The 17,923-nt window shown below is 52.6% G+C and overlaps 1 protein-coding gene across 1 annotated transcript; it reads left to right on the top strand.

Moving 5' to 3' along the window:
* Nucleotides 1-264: 264 nt before the first annotated feature.
* TFAP2E (transcription factor AP-2 epsilon) lies at nt 265-17,567 on the top strand. Its single transcript, XM_007453838.1, has 7 exons — nt 265-504; nt 831-1,310; nt 1,898-1,949; nt 12,462-12,684; nt 14,061-14,179; nt 14,714-14,855; nt 16,658-17,567. Exons 1-7 carry the CDS (start codon nt 478-480, stop codon nt 16,938-16,940), a joined length of 1,326 nt encoding a protein of 441 aa, XP_007453900.1. The 5' UTR covers nt 265-477; the 3' UTR covers nt 16,941-17,567.
* Nucleotides 17,568-17,923: the final 356 nt, after the last annotated feature.

The following is a 17,923-nucleotide window of genomic DNA, read 5'->3' as shown; positions in this document are numbered from 1 at the left end:
CGAGCCTAGAAAGCGATCAGACAAGCGCGGGTTGGAATCACAACCCTCTGTCCTTCCCAGGGGGTTGCGCCAAAGCTACGCCTGCTCTTGGGCTGTCGCTGGGGAGCTGGGAGAAAGCGGCCCTAGCGTATCTCTTTAATGCGCGCCCCCGGAGGCCCGGCGCGCCCCCGCCACTATAACTGGAGTGCATGGAGCAAGCTGCGTTCAGAGGAAGAAGGGCGGGCGCTGGGCGCCCATTGACCGACTTTTCCAAGTGCGATCAGCGCCCGTCCGGCCTACATCCCGCCCCCATGGACCCGCCCGGGGGCGCCCACTGCTGAGGACCCGATGCCTATTGGGCTCCGGGCTAGGTTGCACCCCGCCACCGCAAAGTGACCCCCCGCGGGCCGTGCAGGCTCCAGCACCTCTTCCCGCAGAGCTCGCCGTCGGGCGAGGGCTCCACCGCCGCCACGCCTCGCGCCCCGCGCTGCCCGCCCCATGCTGGTGCACACTTACTCCGCCATGGTGAGTAGTCTCGGGCCCGGGGACACCGGGGCGTATACCGGGCCGAGGATCCGGGAGCCTGAATGCTGGACCTTCCGAACCTCCTCCTCCAACGAAATTTCGGAGGGAGGGGGCCACAGCGACTCCGCCCGCTGAGAACTGTGCGCGCCGGAGACCGCTGTCCCCAGCCCAAGGCTCCCGCGCCCACGGGTCATGAAGAGATAGACCTCGGGCCTCCGGAAGCGGGCAGGACGGCAGCTGGCCCCTCGGGAGCTGAGGAGGGTCCTCTCGGGCTGGGTCCTTTCGGCCGCCGATGCGTCGCCTAACGCGCCCCTCTTCTTCCCCAGGAGCGCCCCGACGGGCTGGGCGCAGCGGCTAGCGGGGCCCGCCTGTCGTCGCTGCCCCAAGCGGCCTACGGGCCGGCGCCGCAGCTCTGCCACACGCCGACCGCCGCCGCCGCTGACTTCCAGCCGCCCTACTTCCCGCCGCCCTACCCGCAGCCGCCACTGCCCTACGGCCAGGCGTCCGACGCCGCCGCCGCCTTTCCCCACCTGGCCGGAGACCCGTACGGTGGCCCGGCGCCCCTGGCACAGCCGCAGCCTCCGCAGCCTGCCTGGGCCGCGCCCCGCGCCGCCGTCCGCGCCCACGACGAGCCGCCCGGCCTGCTGGCGCCGCCCGCCCGCGCCCTGGGCCTCGACCCGCGCCGCGACTACACCGCCGCTGTGCCACGGCTCCTGCACGGCCTGGCAGACGGCGCGCACAGCCTGGCCGACGCGCCCCTCGGCCTTCCCGGGCTGGCGGTGCCGCCGGGCCTGGAGGACCTGCAGGTGAGGCTCGAAGGGTCCGGGATGGGCCAGCATCCCCTGCGGTGACTTAGGACCTGGCTGGAGGCAAAGAGTGACCAATGCAGGAACCCGACTTTTCTCCCAGCCTGCCACTTCTTGCTTGCGACTCCCAGGATGCGTCCCACGTCCCGAGTTAGACGCTGCCTGGCCTGTCGGGCAGCCTGACAGAGTCCGTGAGCAGGTGCCTGGATGGCGGCGACCCTTCGCCGAGTAAATGGGCAGAGGCCGAACCACTTTTGTCCCTCTCCGCTGGGCAACGTAGGGAACCTATGCCCAGTCGCGGTCTACTGGAGCAGCCTGTACCTGGAGCGAAGCGAAGTGGAGGAGTTGCCTGTCTAAGATTCCAAAATGCCCTTTTTGCGCGGCATGGCGAGGCACCCAGGGCTCCAACTCAGCCGCAAATGGAGGAGCGCCGGTGAATCCTGGTCCCGTCCGTCGCCGGCCGCAGGCGACGGGTGGTGCGCGTTGGGTGAAGCAGACAGGACAGGGACGGGGGACAGCAGGGGCTCGGGAGGCGAAAGGAGACTAGATCTACAAGCACCCTTACCACCACCCTGTCCTATTTGCAGGCCATGGACGAGCCGGGAATGAGCCTCCTGGACCAGTCCGTGATCAAGAAAGGTAAGGAATGGCGTGCATCTGCCGGGGCAGAACCGGGCGAAATGGTGCAGGCCCCGGCACACAGACCCAGTTTCTTCCCCTGTGGCACGTCCCTCCTGTGCGTCGCCAAGCTCACTCTTTACCAAGGCAAGGGCACTCTTGGATCTGGAGTTAATTTGCAAAACGAGTTAAACCACTTCTCTGTTTCCTAAGAGGTGTTAATGGGAGTGCTATTCCCATGGATGTCGTTAAATGATTTCCACTTTACCAAGCCTTACCATTTCCTAGCCTGTCTGGTGTTTTCTGCCCCTCCCTTCCTAGCAGGGCCTTGGGGACCTTGAGGTTTCCCGAGGGAATTTTTTCTCCATTTGGGAGCCTCTTTCAGCAGTTTAGGATTGGGGAGCTGGTGTGTGACTCTTGTGTCGGGCTGTGTGCAGGAGGGTCAGGGCTTGGGCGTTGGTGTCTATGTGAGTTGGGGATCCTGTACATGTCTCTATGTTGCTTTCGCAGTATTTTTTGGTGTCTCTTGCTGTGAGTGTGTGACGTGTGTCTGTTACATTGGTGTAATTTCCATGTGTTTGGGGGTCAGGGTCCTTGTTGTATCCCAGAATTTGTTCTTTGGCACTGAAGATCTTTAAGCATGTAGCATTGCTCCCTGTGTATTTTCAGGATGTTTGTGTCTCTCTGCCCTTGGAAAAGCCAGGGGTTTGAGATCGGCCCTCCAGTGGATTTTCGGGCCTGTGAGTTCTGACTGTGACAGGGAAAGGTGAGAAAGACAGAGATTCAGAGAGGCCCAGGGATAAATTTGGGGCAGGTGCAGAGAGGAATATGGAGGCACAGACAAGCCCGCTGTACCTGGGGCAAGCACTTGAGCCGGGATTGGCTCAAGTTGTTTTTCAAACGAGTGAATTCAAGCCTGGGCTCTGTTTGCCCTCCTTGAGTCCTGGGGAGGTGGGGTGGGGGGAGCTGGATTTCAAAAGTTGAGGCTGAGTTACCTGGGGCTGGGAGTTAGCTGGACCACCTGGTGTACGTGTGGGGAAGATGAGGAGACAGGCCTCCCAGAACTTGGGAGAAGGGAGCTCCAGGTATTGGGGCTGTTACCTGGAGCTGGAGGTTTGGGGAGGCTGCCTGCAGTCCGGGCAGAGGTGTACACTCAGAGTCAGCGCTTTGCTGGCAGCCGCTGCCTTGCTTTAGTGGATTATTTGGAACCCGACAGAAGGGAGAGTTCGGTCTGCAGCGGCAAGAGCCTGCCGCTGTGCTGTCCACCTAGAGATTCAACCATGGTCTTGGTCCCCAGTTCTGACTCCTGCTGGGCTCCACAGGCTACGGGGGCTCGGGCTCACTGACTCCCTCAGGGAGGCCAGGACCTTGCATTTTGGGAAGGAGCTTGGGAATTTCTGCCCTAGGGAAGGGTAGAAGGATCAGGTGGGGCTCTGAGTACCTTAAACCCCAATCCCCTGGCCAGAGCCAGGACAAAAGACTGGCTACCAAGAAGGAACCAAAATTGCCTCGAGTTAGTTTCTCTCAAAGGACATCAGCTTTCATAAATCCCAGGTCCTAGGGGTGCGCTGGGATCCCCAAAGAACACAGTGAGTGCAACCGGGACTGTCCCGAGTGCTGTGCACGGGCTCCGGCGGGTGGGGGGTGGACGTGGGCGCTGGTGCTGTTCGGGATGTCGCCGACGCGGGCGTGCACACCGGCCGGACACCAGTGTCAGCCCGTCGGTGGCCCAGTGGAGCCCGGCGACCTGAGCTGGGGACTGCGCCCTGGGGGCCCCAACCCGGACGTCGAGTCACAGCCCGGAGCAATGCAGCAAAGGGGGAGGGGCGAGAGCCGGGGCTCCCAACGGAAGGAAGAGGCTGGTTCCTGAGTCGCGAACTTGTCCTTCGGCTGGCGTGGCCAGCCTTTGAGGAGGAGAGAGGGTCATTGCGGCAGAGCCGATCTGCGAGGTCGGGACCTCGGGGCGGGGTGCGTGGGCGGGCGACCCAGCTGTGGCTAAGCAGGTGGCCCGGTTGGAGCCCTGCGCCCTGGAGCCTCCACACCCCACGCGGCGGGTAATTTTCGTTCGGGCCCTCCGCAGTCACTGCGGAACTCCGGCCACGCCGCCAGCCACTTGGGCGCAATTGATTAGCATCCTTTTTCGCCCTCAGGCCTTCTGAAGGCATCGGGAGCCCCGGTCGAGTCCTGAAGTCCTCCGGCACCTGCCAGGGGCGGTGGAGGACCATCCCACTCAGACCCGGGCCCTGGAATTATAGAAGGTCGTTCTTGGCTAGCTGAAGCAAAGGATTCATTCCTCCAGCTCCTCCCGGCCCTGGCGGGAAGGGGCAGCTGTGTCACGGGCGGTTGGAGTCTTAGGCTGTGAAAGGGAGGCGGCCCCAGCCCTACACCAGAAGCAGCCTTGCTACCGCAGGGAGGCCTCGGGTCCGACTTCGACAGTGCGTCCAGGGAGGTTGTAAAATCTTCACTACTCCAGGCAGGGGAGGGGAGGCGAAGTCCCCACCCCACCACACACTTCCAGGTCGGCAGCCCGTTGTAGCCAGGGATGCCGGGGCAAGGACGGCAGATGGGGCTGAGGCTGACCCGAAGGGAAGTGGGGAGCCCTCAATTTTCTGCCCACATTTGTCACTTTCAGTTTTGTGACTTGTCCTAGGGGCACAGAAAGCAGGCGGGACTGGCCTGAGAGACAGACATGGACAGGTATATTTCCCAGCCAAGAAAGGCAGTGAACAGGGTCTGTATACCTCGTACTGCGAGCTCAGAAGAGGAGCAGTGAGTGCCTGAACTTGGGAGGCTTCCTGAGGGAGAGACAGCAGGGGGCTCAGTAGGTGCTCAGGAGATTTGTTGAATGAAGGGTTTTGAAGTCTGAGTGCATTTGGAGAGGGGGTGTACAAAGGGCCGAGCTACTTTCGCTCCACTAGGAACAGCACGTGCCTATGCCCTCTCTTTGGAAAGCCAGACAGGTTTAAAAAGGTTAAAAATCTCCGTGGGTTTCAGGCTATACAGTCACAGCTGGAGGGGAGTGGTTTGGGGTTGAGAATTGAGATAATCCTCCTTTCCTCCGAGGAGAGTGGGTAGTTGCCTAATTGGGGGTGAGGAATCCCTCTCTGCTGGGCTCTGTTGTCCAGTCTCAGGGCAGGGGATGATGTAAGTTCTCTGCTCTCCCTGGATCTGGGGAAAGAAAAGGGAGATGGGGAGTTTCTGGCCTTCCAAGTGAATCTACAAGCAGGGCCAGGACTGGGGTGAGGTAAGTGAGGAACTCACTTGAGGCAAGATTTAGGAGGGCACCTAAAAGCTCAGTAATCAAGATAAATAATACATCTTAGTGCAATATGTTTAAAAAATTTTAATGCAAAAAATATCCACAATAAACAAAATATCAAAATTTATGTAAAGATGGAATCTGACCCTGCACTTCAACAACCCTGCCTCATTGCCTCCCAGGCTACCATTGGCCCCAGAATGAGACTAAAAAACTGATGCCCATGCAGATAGACTGTGGACTGTACCTGAGGGCAGCATAGAGCAGGGCAGTGAACAGTAGCAGTTATATTTAAAAGAAACCCTCTAGGGGAGAGGGAAGAGGGGAGGGGGAAGATAGGAGTAGGGGATTAAGAGGTACAAACTTACTATGTATAATGTAAATAAGGTACAAGGATATATTGTACAACACAGGGAACATAGCCATTATTTTATAATAACTATAGGTGGAATATGTCTTTAAAAATTGTCAGTCATTATGTTGTACACTTGCAACTTATATAATATTGTACATCAACTATACCTCAATTAAAAAAATAAAAGAAACCCTCTAGCAGTTGGTGAGAAGGAAACTTAACCAGCAGGTCCCACTGGGGAGACGAGGGGACTCAAGTGGGCTGGGAGGAGGGTCACGACCCCTCCTGTCTGCCTTCCTCCTGCTGCCCCTTCCCCCCAGGCTTTGGACCAGTGGTACCTTAAGTGTGGTCTAAGGAACCACATGATGCATCAAATCCCCAGGGGTGCTTGTTAAAAAATGCAGATTTCCTGCATTTCACATCTACTGAATGAGAACCCTGGAATTATGGCCTTGGAACTTCATTTCTTTAACTGATTGATTGAAGTAAAATGTACATACCTGAAATTCACCCATTGGAAAAGTACAGTTCGATGATTTTTAGTAAATTTATGGAGTTGTGTAACCATTACCACAGTCTGTTTTAAGACATTTCCAACACCCCCCAAAATTCCTCCATTCCCAATTGTAATTCATTCCCACTCCAGGCCTTAGGCAACCACTGATCTGCTTTCTGTCTATATGTTTGCACATACTGGACATGTTATATAAATGGAACATATAAATATGCTGACTTTTGCATCTAGCTTCTTGTACTTATAATGTTTTTGAGGTTCATCTGTGTTGTAGGCTGTATCAGTAGGTCATTCCTTTTTTATTGGTTAGTATACTCCATCGTGTGGATGTAACACATTTTGTTTATTCATTCAGCAGTTGATGGACACTGGGGTTGTTTCCACTTTTTGGCTAGGATAAATAATGCTGCTATGATCATTTACACGCATGTCTTTGTGTGGACATACGTTTTCACCGCTCTTGAACTCCTAGGAGTGGAATGTCTGGATTTTATGGTAAGTTTGTCTTTAATTTTTTAAAGAAACTCCCAAGTTGTTTTCTAAAGTGGCTGTACTGTTTTACATTCCCACCAAGAAAGTGTGAGAGTTCCAGTTTCTCCACATCGTCATCTGCACTTGATATGTCTCTTTTTGATTATAGCCTTCCTGATGGTACCTCAGTATCCTTTTAATTTGCATTTTCTTAATGACTAATGATGCTGAGCACTTTTCCATGTGCTTACTAGCCATTCATATATCATTTTAAGTGAAATGTCTACTCACATATTTTGAACATTTTCTAATTGGGTTGTATATCTTACTATTGGATTATAAGAATTCTTTATGTATTCTGGATACACATCCCTGATAAGATATAGGATTTGCAAATATTTTCTTCAAGTCTATGGTTTGTCTTTTCATTTTCTTAATAGTGTCTTTTCAGGTGCAAAAGTTTTTGATTTTGATGAAATCCAGTTTATCATTATTTTCTTTTATGGATCCATGCTTTTGGTGTTATATTAGGAACTCTTTGCCTAACCCAAGGTCATGAAGATTTTTCTCCTGTATTTTCTTCTAGAAAGACTTGCAATTTTAAGCGACTTTCCAACCGAGTCTATTGCACACTCCCCAGAATCAGTGGTCAGACCATATCTACCACCTGTGGACAGAGTGTGTAGACTTGTGTATGTGAGAGAGTCTTGCCTGATAGATTGGCTAACTAGGAGCTCTGTCTGTAGGACATTCCTATGTCTGTAGGAGTGTGTACATGTGAATGGCTTCGGCGTTCACGACCAGGGGGACACCATGGGTAGACCACTTCAGCTTTACGACACTGTGGTGTGGGAGACAAACACTGGTCCCTGCTTTGCAATCCGTGCTAGTTAATTCCCACCTTCGTGACTGCTCCTGTCCCAGGCTACCTGCTTCCCTAACCCTGGCCTCCAAACCTCTGTCATTTTTGAAGGAAGAAGCTGAGGAAAAGGGTACCGACAAGTGGGGAAAGCAACAAAGTCTGTAATTCGTATACACAAACACATGTCCACCTGTCATGCGCTACATTAGCCGCACCTATGTTTGCATAAATCTGGCATATACTCTATGTTTAAATATATCAGCAGGAGCAAAAGCACTTGCAGATATCCTTATGCACGTTGCCACATTCTTGCAACAGTCGGGCAGAGCCTATGTGTATATAGCTGGGGCTCGGTATTTGTTGTTGAGTAAGTGTGCATATGCACAGTCTCACCCTCAGTGCTCTATGGCAGGGCATGTAGTTTTTATGTATAGATGTTTGTGTGACACGTGTGCTCACATATGTCCCTGTTTGTACGTGCGCAAACAGCTTCACCCAGCTTTGGTCTCTCTCCCCTCTCAGTGCCTGGCCTCAGGGGTCCCCAGATTTTAATAAAAGCTGGATAGAGGAGGCTGCTGGGGGAGAGAAGAATTTTCTGTTCCTCTGACCATTCCCTCTGGCTAGGAGTCATGGGAGAGAGGACAGTCACTTTGCCCTTCTTGTTAATTTATTAATTCATAGTTTTAGTTTTTTAAGTCGAGCTTGAGGTATAATTTACGTATAGTACAGTTCACCCTTTTTAGATGTGCATTTCTATGAATTTTGACAAATGTAAACATATAGTCAAGATATGAAATATGTTAGAGAATGGTTCCATCACCCCAGAAAGTCCCCTCAAGGCAGAGGGACACAGGTGATGAGGGAGCCCGTGCAGAGGCCTGGGAGACACTGGGGTGGGGGGTGGCATGGCTGCGATTGCGTGTCCAGTATCAGTGTGTCTGTTGGGTCAGGACATTCTTGCTTCTCACTCTGGGGCAGCGGCTGGGATTAGGATAAGGAGAGTGAGGCAGGGTCGTGTAAGAGCAGGATCAGAGCCTGCTTCTATTTAAATTTTTGATATTTTGTCACCGTGCATTTTTACATTAATGTTTACTTTTTAAAATATTGCATTAAAATACTGTTTGTCTTGATTGCTGAGTTTTTTGGTGCCTCCTTAAATTTTGCACCCAAGACAAGCGCCTCACCTGCTCACCCTAGTTTTGGCCCTGCTCTGGGGACAGGGAACTTGCCTGGGGTAGGGTGTGGGCTGCTACTCTCTCCACCTCCCCCCACCTCTTCACTTCTCCCACTCAGCCCCATCCATGACCTGTTGGCCCTTCCCTGATGCCTGAATAGGGACGACCCAGGGAGGAAGGGCAGTTTTACCATCAATTGCTAAAAAAGGAATGAGGTTCCCTTTCCGACCCTCCCCCACCCCCGCCCCATGCATATATTGGCTGTGAGTCTTCACACTTTCTCCCATTCCACGTTTCAAGGGCCCTTGCTTCCCTCATTTATTCTACATTCACTGACACCCCCTTGTGCCAAGACTCTGCTCTCAGGCACTCCCAGTTGGTGGGGAAGACAGAGGAGGAAGCAGACATGAGGTTCAGTGTGGTAAGGACAGCGACAGAGGGTGAAAAGGAGCAGGGGGTGAGGGTTTAGGAAGCTTTGCATTGGGGGTGGTGCCCGGACTGAGGCTTGAGAAGGAGGAGGCCCCGCTTAGTAAAACGGAGAAGGGCGCCTGAGACAGACAGCAAGCAGTTCTGCGGGGCTTAAGGAGCCCACACGCTGGTGAGCTAGTCGTCCCGCATCCCAGGTGGTGCTTCACACGTTCCATGTGACCTGTCCTGGGTTTTTAAATTTTTGAATCAGTTGCCGATGTTTAAAAATCCAGGGACTTCCCTGGTGGTCCAGTGGTTAGGATGCTTCCATTGCCGGGCGCATGGGTTCAATCCCTGGTCGGGGAACTAAGATCCCACAAGCTGCACAGTGTGGCCAAAAAATAATAATAAAGTAAAAATCCAGAGATTTCACCTAGAAATCTCAAATCCTTGTCTCACCAGCAAAAACAAAAACAAAAACAAAACAAACCAAGAGTTCCGGCAATGTTGGTGTATCCTGCATGGTAACACTCGGCCAAGTAGCAGGTCTCCCACATCTCACTTACTTATGTTAACTCCTGTACTCCCCCCTTTGAAGTCTAGAACTGTGCTGTCCACTGTGGGAGCCATGGGCCACGTGTGGCTATTGAGCACTTGAAATGTGGCTAGTCCGAATTAGGATGGGCTATAACTGTAAAATACGTTTTGAATTTTGAAGACCAAGTACAAGAAAAGAATGTAAAATAGCTCATTAAGGGATTCCCTGGTGGCGCAGTGGTTGAGAATCTGCCTGCCAATGCATGGGGCATGGGTTCAAGCCCTGGTCCGGGAAGATCCCACATGCTGTGGAGAAACTAAGCCCGTGCACCACAACTACTGAGCCTGCGCTCTAGAGCCCACGAGCCCCAACTACTGAAGCCCGCGCACCTAGAGCCCGTGCTCCACAAGAGAAGCCACCGCAATGAGAAGCTCGCACACAGCAACGAAGAGTAGCCCCCGCTCGCCACAACCAGAGAAAAGCCCACGAGCAGCAATGAAGACCCAACGCAGCCCAAAATAAAATAAATTACAAAAAAATAGCTCATTAATAATTTTTAAAATATCGATTGTATGTTTCAGTGATAATATTTTTATTTTTTATTTATTTTAAAAAATTTTAAATTTTTATTATTATTATTTTTGGCTGTGTTGGGTCTTTGTTGCTGCATGCGGGCTTTCCCTAGTTGCGGTGAGCGGGGGCTACTCTTCGTTGCAGTGCGCAGGCTTCTCACTGCGGTGGCTTCTCATTGTGGAGCATGGGCTCTAGGCGCATGGGCTTCAGTAGTTGTGGCACGCGGGCTCTAGAGTGCAGGCTTAGTAGTTGTGGCTTAGTTGCTCCGCGGCATGTGGGATCTTCCTGGATCAGGGCTTGAACCGTGTCCCCTGTATGGGCAGGTGTATTCTTAACCACTGTGCCACCAGGGAAGTCCCGATAATATTTTTAGATACGGGGTAAGTAAAATATATTAAAATTGGTATTAACATGTTTCCTACTTTTTAAAAATAGAGCTACCAGAAAATATAAATTTATATATGTGGCTTACAGTATATTTGTATTGGTCAGTGTGGGTCGAGAGCCTAAAGGGCAGATGGAGGACCAGGCAAAAGGGGTAGGCAGGGCCGGACCACAAAGGAGGGTGAAGGAGAGCATTATGACAGTTAAGAACGTGAACTTTAAAGTCCATTGTCAGAGGTCAAGACCCATGTCTGCTCCTTATTGCTGTACTATCTTAACTTCTTTGAACTTTTAGTTTCTTCATCTTGAAATGGGGACAGAAAATAGCATCTCCACAGAGCTGTTAATGTGAAGCACTTGGTATATAGTTGGCACTCACTGAAGGATAGGCAGCATCATTCTGCTCAGCTATGGAGCTGGAATTTAATTCTCACGCACTGACGGGTTCTAGGCTGGGGAGTGATGGGTGTTTCAGAAAGATCCCTCTGGAGCAGGGGCTGGGCAGAAATTCAGGTGGGAAATGAGTGAGCGTCCCCGTACACCTGGAGAAGTGGCTGCATCCAGGGCACGTGGAGAAAAGAAAGCCCTAGTACGTGGTGATGGATGGGATGTGGTGGGAGAGGGCAGTGTGGAGGGCCTCACTGAGGTTTCTAGCTGGGCGATGGGATGGAGGGTTTGAATGTGCATCCAGAGAGGGAAAAGCTGGAGGGGCTCTGCCAGGCCCGGGACTGGGCCAGCCTTGCTTACCTCTGCCTTCCCAAGGCTTAGCACAGTTCCTGGCACACAGGTGCTCAGCAAATATTTGCCAAATGACTGGAGGGCCAAGTGCTGCCTTTGATGCCATAGTCCAGGGCTTGCTACTGGTCCTAAGTCTACCAGCTGTGTGATCTCAGGCACATTACTTCACCCCTCTGGGCTTCAGTCTCCTCATCTGTAAAAGGGGAATAATAACATAGCCCCCTGGTGGGTTGTTCTGAGGATTCAGTGAGGTTATCTGTACGGTGAGTGCTCAGTGACTATTAGCCTCAGGCTCCCCACTTGATCCCCCTCCCCAAACACACAAGGCCTGCCTTTTCTACCAAGGCTCTCACTTCCTTGAAAGAAGAGAAGCCCAAGGGGAAGCAAGTGCCTCAGTCATTCTCCCTTCCCCCTGAGGCTTAGCAGGAGAATGGAGGTTAGACTGCAGGAAGAACTTTCTTTTAGAGCCAAGAGTGTCCAAATGGGTGTTAAAAAATACACTTCTCAGATTTCCTTCCCTGTCCTTCATAGATATTAGTAGATAATTAGAAAGCATTTGGGGGAGGGGGTGATAGGGTGTGTCTCTTCATTCTTGGTCTCCTTGAGCATCCCAGAGAGACTTGGCAGGAAAGGGGCCAGGGCTGGAGGCCTAATGGGGCCATAACCTCCCTGTCCCTGGGATGTGGGAGTCCAAGGCCCCCAGGCCTTTCACTGATCTGGGGTTGTGGGTGAGACATGGGGATCACAAATGAGCGGGGGTAATCAGGGATTGCTTGTGATTGTGCAGATCTGGCTGGGCTCTGCTGCAGTGACCCAGGAATCCTGCCTCCAGCTGATACTCCATTTCCTTATTTCCAACTCCCTCTCTGATTACACATGGCAAAACTCCAAGACTGCTGAAGCTCTTTGAGTTTTAACAGGGCACCAGCCTGACTCAGTGAAAGAACAGGGGTTCAAGAGCCAGAGACCTTTGGGTTTAATGTCTACCACCCATTAGCTGAGTGAGCTAGAGTGAGTCACGTTAACCTCATTGTGCTTCAGTCTCTTCCCTTATAGAGCAGGCATAGTAGAACCTCCTTCCAAAAGGTGCTGCGACATACAGATGCAGCTGTGTGTGCACAGCATGCTAGAACGGGGCCCAGCACACAGCTGGTGCTTCAGCAATGCGCTCACGCCACAGCTGGCTAGTGCCCGTGTCCGGTGGTCCCTGGCTCAGTGTTGTCTCTCTCTCCCTTGCTCTTGCTTCTGCTTCACAGTCCCCATCCCCTCCAAAGCCAGCAGCCTTTTGGCCCTCTCACTGGCCAAAGACAGCTTGGTTGGCGGCATCACGAACCCCAGTGAGGTCTTCTGCTCCGTGCCAGGCCGGCTCTCTCTGCTCAGCTCGACATCCAAGTACAAGGTGACAGTGGGGGAGGTCCAGCGGCGACTCTCACCTCCCGAGTGCCTCAATGCCTCTCTCCTGGGTGGTGTCCTTCGCAGGTAGGAAGGCCAGCCCACAACTTCCTGCACAGTGTCAAAGCTAAAATGTGTGGTCGTTTCAGACTTTCTCAGGGGATCGGAGAGGGGCCGGCCCTACCCCAGGCCACAGGGTCATCTCCACCTCAGTCTCCTTGGGGTATTGTGCATGCTCTCTGGGCAGGCCTAGGTCCTCAGCAGCTCCCATGGGTCTGTGGGCTTGGGGGTTGCGGGTAGAGAGGAGCCTGGGTACAGAGAATGGATGGAGGACTCACCCACATTGGGCACGATGGACAAGGCTGGGTCTTGGGAAGGGAGAGTGCCATCTTCACCCCCATCCCTCAAGAAAAGGATCCCCAGGACCTAAGGCCCATTCCCTGTGTCAGTATAGGCCTCTCTGGTGTGTGTGTTTTGGGGTGAGGAGCATGGGGTCCATGGTTTGTCTTCATAGTTGTGTCTGTCCCTCTCTGTGCATGTCCTTGTGCCTGGGTAGGGTATTTCTGCTTCAGGGCTATGAGCTTTGATATGTTTGAGGATAGTGTTTGTGTGTATGCATGTGTGCATGTGTGTGTATATGTGGTGTAGGAGTGGCCAGGAGTATATGTTTCCGTGAGTGTGAGTTTCCTGTGTTACCTTTAGTGAGATGTGTTGGTTCCAGTGTTCTACTCTGTGTGTATGTTGTGTGTGTGTGTGTGACTGCATGCGCACGTGGAGCTAGACATATGTGTTTACCTGTCTGTACCTTTGTGTGGGGCTGCATCTGTGCAGGTGTGGGAGTATCTCCTTATTCCTGGTCTCTTTGAGCATCCCAGAGCGGCTTGTATGAGTCTGTGAATGTCTGTACAAATGTCCCCGGGATCCTGACTTGGTGTGAACATGTGTCTCTGACTGTGTCCCTGGGTGTTTGAGTCTGTGTGTCTGTCTCTATTGGTGTGTGTGTCTCTATTCTTGGCCCTCAGTGTGCGTTCATCCGTGTATGTGTCTATGTGCTCCTGGGCAGCTGTGTGTGTAACAGTGTCTCCCCATGTGTCTGTGTTTCCCTGTGTGTTTCAGGGTCTGTGTGTCCCTGGGTAGCTGTGTTGGTGTGCTCAGGTGGGAAAAAGGACCCTAAGATGCTGGTCCATCCTGCCCCACCTTGGGCTGTCCCTGTTATTGAGAGGATTAGGGAGAAGTGAGGGGTTCCTGGAGCTGCGTGCTAGGCCCCCCATTCCCATCTTGGCTGCAAAACCAGTGAGATTAGGAGATTGGGATCAGGTAAATAGAGACGCCAGAGTGTCCCCAGGACCAGACCCAAGCCTCAGCAGGGTTGGTGGAGGCAGCAAGGCCCTGTTGGGTCACTTAGCATACATGCTTCATCTTGTCTTCATAGTGTGTGTCTGTCTTTCTGTGTGCATGGCAAGGGCCAAGTCCAAGAATGGGGGCCGGTGCCTGCGGGAACGGCTGGAGAAGATTGGGCTCAATTTGCCAGCTGGTCGTCGCAAGGCCGCCAATGTGACGCTGCTGACTTCACTAGTAGAGGGTGAGGCCTGAGGGGACCTGTGTAATCCAGTGTGACTGTGTGTGGCTGTCTCTAATGCAGGAGGGTGTGTAAGTCATGTGTGTGTTCTCTGTGCACCATGTATAAGGGGTGTGTGTGATATATGTGTACAGTCTTTAAGTGTATATGCAAGCACACATGTGCATGTGCTGGTGCAGTAGAGAGCGTGCGTGTGTGTGTGGGGGGGAAGAGTGGCCAGTGTTTGGATATGGTAAAGAGATGAGGGGGTCAGAGTCCCTTCCTTGGAGGTTGTTGACTCTCGGCTCGATCATCTTGAGTTCAGGCTCTGGGACAACTGGTGGGCTCAGCTCCCACCCCTTAGCTCAGAGCCCATCTGAGGTAGCCCCAAGGGAGGGCAGCGGGGTTGCATCTAGAGCTGAGAGGGGAATCAAGAAAAGATATATATAGAAGCAGGACGGCCCCGGTCAGGGGTTGGAGTGTCAAGGCCATGCTCCAGGCTCAGAGGTACACCTGGCTGTAGTGACGGCTCATCTCTCTGCCTCCCCTCCCTCCTAGGAGAGGCTGTACACCTGGCCCGAGACTTTGGCTACGTCTGTGAGACCGAGTTCCCAGCCAAGGCAGCTGCCGAATACCTGTGCCGCCAGCATGCTGACCCGGGGGAACTGCACAGCCGCAAGAGCATGCTGCTGGCCGCCAAGTGAGTGAGGGCGCTATGCACTGGCTGTCATGGGTGCCGTGTACAGGCACATGTTGGTGCAATGCACAGACACAGACACCAAGCATGGGCACAATGGATACCACCCATGTACATGTGATGTACACATGGTACACGCAGCACTGCACACAGGCACACCTAGGTTCCATGCTGTGCACGTGACAGGGCACACGTGGATACATGTGAACATATCTGGGTTCTATACATCAGCAAACACAGTGTCACAGACCGGCTTACGTAAGTCCACGTGTTGGCACCACCAGCCCCAGTCCCGTCATGGGTCTGAGGTTCTCTGGCCTTGCTCCCCCTGCCTGAGCCTTGCCAATCAGCCCCTCTGCTCCAGTGACCTCCATCAGGGCACCAACACCCACCCAGACCCCTGGGTTGACCCCCCTTTGTTCTTACTTCACACCTGACCCCTCTGCAAGTCTCACTGATGCCTCCCTCACCACCACTCGCATGCCACCTCAACTCTGGTCTCCCAATCTCACTCCTGGACGTTCACCCCAGCACCCCTCTGTTCCCCCAGCCTCCCTGCACATGCACTGATCCCTACCCAAGAGCCTTAAATGGCTCCCACTGCTACTGCAATTAATTTTCAAACTAGGTTCTGTAGGGATACCGCAGGGCCTGTTTAATGAACTGGTGTTCCATTAAGATTTAGTTTTTAGAAAGGGTCCCATTGCAAGAAGAGACAGACACGGGGGTGGGTTTGAAAACCACCATTCTGTCAAGTCCAGACTCCTTTGAGGGCCCCCATAATCTGGTCTGCACAAACTCCACCCGCTCCAACTGACCCACTTGCTCTCTCCTGCCCTCCTGTCCTTGGGCTTGCTCTTCTGCTTAGAACACCATCCAGTCCCCCCACCTAACAGTCCGTCAAATCACAACTCCATCCTCCCGCCTTCAAGGTTTCCTCAAGTCCCCTAGGCAGAATTGGAATCACAGACTCATGGGACTGCCATGACTCACGGGGCCTTTGAAGCTGCTCATATTGGAGCTGGAGAAACATATCTAGGGCAGGGATCACCTCACTCATTAATCAGCTAACTCATCAAGCACTTTCTGGGTCCCAGTCATGTCTAAGATGCTGACCAGGTTACTTGGTGATGCAAAGGTGAGACACAAGTGATTCTCCTGCCTGAGCCATATATCCAGCCACATACTGGAGATGGATTCAAATCCCAGCCTAGTCACTTGGGCAGGTCATCTAACCTGTCTGAAACCACCCAGTTTCCTCTTCCATGTGATGGGAATGATAATAACATTATAGATTTGTTGTGAGGATTAAGTGAGATGATACATACAGTGTGCTTGGCACAGCATCCAGGCCTCAATCCATGTTCACTGCTAGCTATTATTTCAGTTATTTAAGGCAGACTCTGGATTGTTCCCCAATAATTTCATAGACAACCTCTTGAAGCATTGGCTGTTTTGGATGGAGGTGGCAGTAGGAGAGGGAATCAAGGAAAGTTTCCTGGATAAGGTAGGAGTTGAGCTGGACTTGGAATGTGGGCAGGACATCCACAGAAAAAGAAATCGTAGGGTATTGTCATGTGCTATTTATTAGGTGTGTGATATTTATTAGGTGTGTGATATTGGGCAAATCAGTTAACTTCTCTGAACCTTAGTTTACTTTTCCCTAACACAGGTATGATCATCATTTGTAGACTATTGGGTCAGCAATCATATATATAATGTATATAAAGTACCCAGTATGTGGTGGGTCCTTCCCTGGACTCAGACCTTTGTCCTCTAACCTCCGACCCTCCTTCCCCCACCAGGCAGATCTGCAAGGAGTTTGCAGACTTGATGGCGCAGGACCGTTCACCGCTGGGGAACACCCGCCCAGCACTCATCCTGGAGCCCGGAGTGCAGAGCTGCCTGACGCACTTTAGCCTCATCACCCACGGCTTCGGCGGGCCTGCCATCTGTGCTGCCCTCACTGCCTTCCAGAACTACTTGCTGGAGTCACTCAAGGGGCTGGACAAGATGTTTCTAAGCAGTGCAGGCAGTGGGCATGGTGACACCAAGGCTTCGGAGAAGGATGCCAAACTTCGGAAGTAACTGCTTCCCCCACCCCATCCCTAAGGGGCTCCCAAGGTCTGAAATGAGGTCTTTGCTCCTGGGGGTGGGCCTGACAGGATTAAAAGGTGGGGTTGGAGTCAGGCCAGAAAGAGAACATTCCTCCAGAAACCCATGAGTTAGGGGTCTGGGCTGGAGTAAGGGGAGGTGGCCTCTGTGGTGGTTTGTAGATAAGGGCCCAGGCGTCTGCCTCGCGTGTGCAATTTTCTGACCCTTGACTGCCGAGAAAGGCTTGGACAGGAAATTGCATGGAAAAGCCTGGTTCTTCGGCCAGCGCTGCCCATTAGGGTGCCCATTAGGGTGATGGGTGCTCCTAGACGCCAAGACCTTGCTGTTTTTACTAACAGCAGGAGAGGAATTAACAAACCAGAGGTGCTACTGAGGAGTTGGTGCCCTTCATCCCAGAATCTCCTACCCCCAGAAAAGGGGTGCTGGCAGGAGGCCCCAGTGGGCTCTTTGGACCCCTGCCACTCTTAGAAAGAAGTGGGCAGGAGGGGCCCTCAAGGAACAGAGAATATCTCTAAACACAAATTGGATAACTTGAATCCAGGCTGCACTTCAGTCCTGTTGCTGTATCCTATTTATTTATGTTGTAATTTAAAGTTTAAAAATGTTCAGTGCAACTTATTTATCCCAATGAGTTGAGGACTCTTGTTTCAGTGTCTTCTGCTTATGCACCAAGATGTCCAGCTGGACCAGGATGGAGAGGGTGTTTTTGCTCGCAAAGGGCTGTTGGTGGGCCGGGAGGGAACAAAGATGTCAGGGACCCCAAGGTTGATGCTGGGGTTTTGTATTTGCTGTTGTTTCTCTTGACCCTGCAGTCAATGTACCTCCCCAACTCTCAGATTGCTTTTCTCATTCTCTTAATAAAACCTTTTCGTTGGATATGAAGCTCTCCCTGTCCTTCTTCGGCCCAAGGTCAGGGGGGAGAGGCAGGGCCTGGGAATTGGGGGTGGGGGGTGGAG

Source organism: Lipotes vexillifer, unplaced genomic scaffold (assembly GCF_000442215.2).
Source record: "Lipotes vexillifer unplaced genomic scaffold, Lipotes_vexillifer_v1.1 scaffold213, whole genome shotgun sequence".
Taxonomy (NCBI): Eukaryota; Metazoa; Chordata; class Mammalia; order Artiodactyla; family Lipotidae; genus Lipotes; species Lipotes vexillifer.
Note: the sequence above shows the minus strand (reverse complement) of the source record. Positions and strands in the feature narration are given on the sequence as shown.